This window comes from Micromesistius poutassou (genome assembly GCF_964030765.1).
Source record: "Micromesistius poutassou genome assembly, chromosome: 11".
Classification (NCBI taxonomy): domain Eukaryota; kingdom Metazoa; phylum Chordata; class Actinopteri; order Gadiformes; family Gadidae; genus Micromesistius; species Micromesistius poutassou.
Genome location: NC_140281.1, coordinates 2,685,616 through 2,686,057, shown reverse-complemented (window position 1 = coordinate 2,686,057; position 442 = coordinate 2,685,616). Strand labels below are relative to the sequence as shown.

The 442-nt window shown below is 39.4% G+C and overlaps 1 protein-coding gene across 1 annotated transcript in view; it reads right to left on the bottom strand.

Moving 5' to 3' along the window:
• chodl (chondrolectin) overlaps positions 1-222 on the bottom strand; it is a 10,586-nt gene extending 10,364 nt beyond the window's left edge. Inside the window, exon 1 of the mRNA XM_084475174.1 lies at positions 121-222. Coding sequence (XP_084331300.1) covers positions 121-202 — 82 coding nt within the window. The 5' untranslated portion in view covers positions 203-222. The remainder of the gene's footprint in view (positions 1-120) is intronic.
• Positions 223-442: the final 220 nt, after the last annotated feature.

The window sequence follows — 442 nt, the reverse complement described above, 5'->3', positions numbered from 1 at the left end:
GGTGGAAAATCTACAAAGTGGCGGGACTTTTTCTTTTTTATTAATGACATTTCTAGTTCTGTCGTTATCGTTGCGTTAAAAAGGGATTCATCACTTTTAAGAATGAAACGGCGAACTCACCGCTGACGACTCGCGTGCTGCGTCCCCCAGAGAGCATCACCATGACGACACACAGAACCGGCACCACCACGCGCAACGCCATAGCTTAACAAAGCTTACTTTGAATACAATGAATGCTTTGAAAAATAATAATAATAATGAACTAACTTTTTGTCTCTGGATTTTTTATAGCTTCATCCGTTGTTGTTTTTTAATCTCTTAGCCTCCTAGTGCGCACCATACTTTTCTTCTTTACCAATTCTCAAATATTCCCAAGCTATCCTCCAAATAATAATCTATTCAGTCCGTTTCAGCTGTTCGATACTTTTTTTGTGAGCTGCTT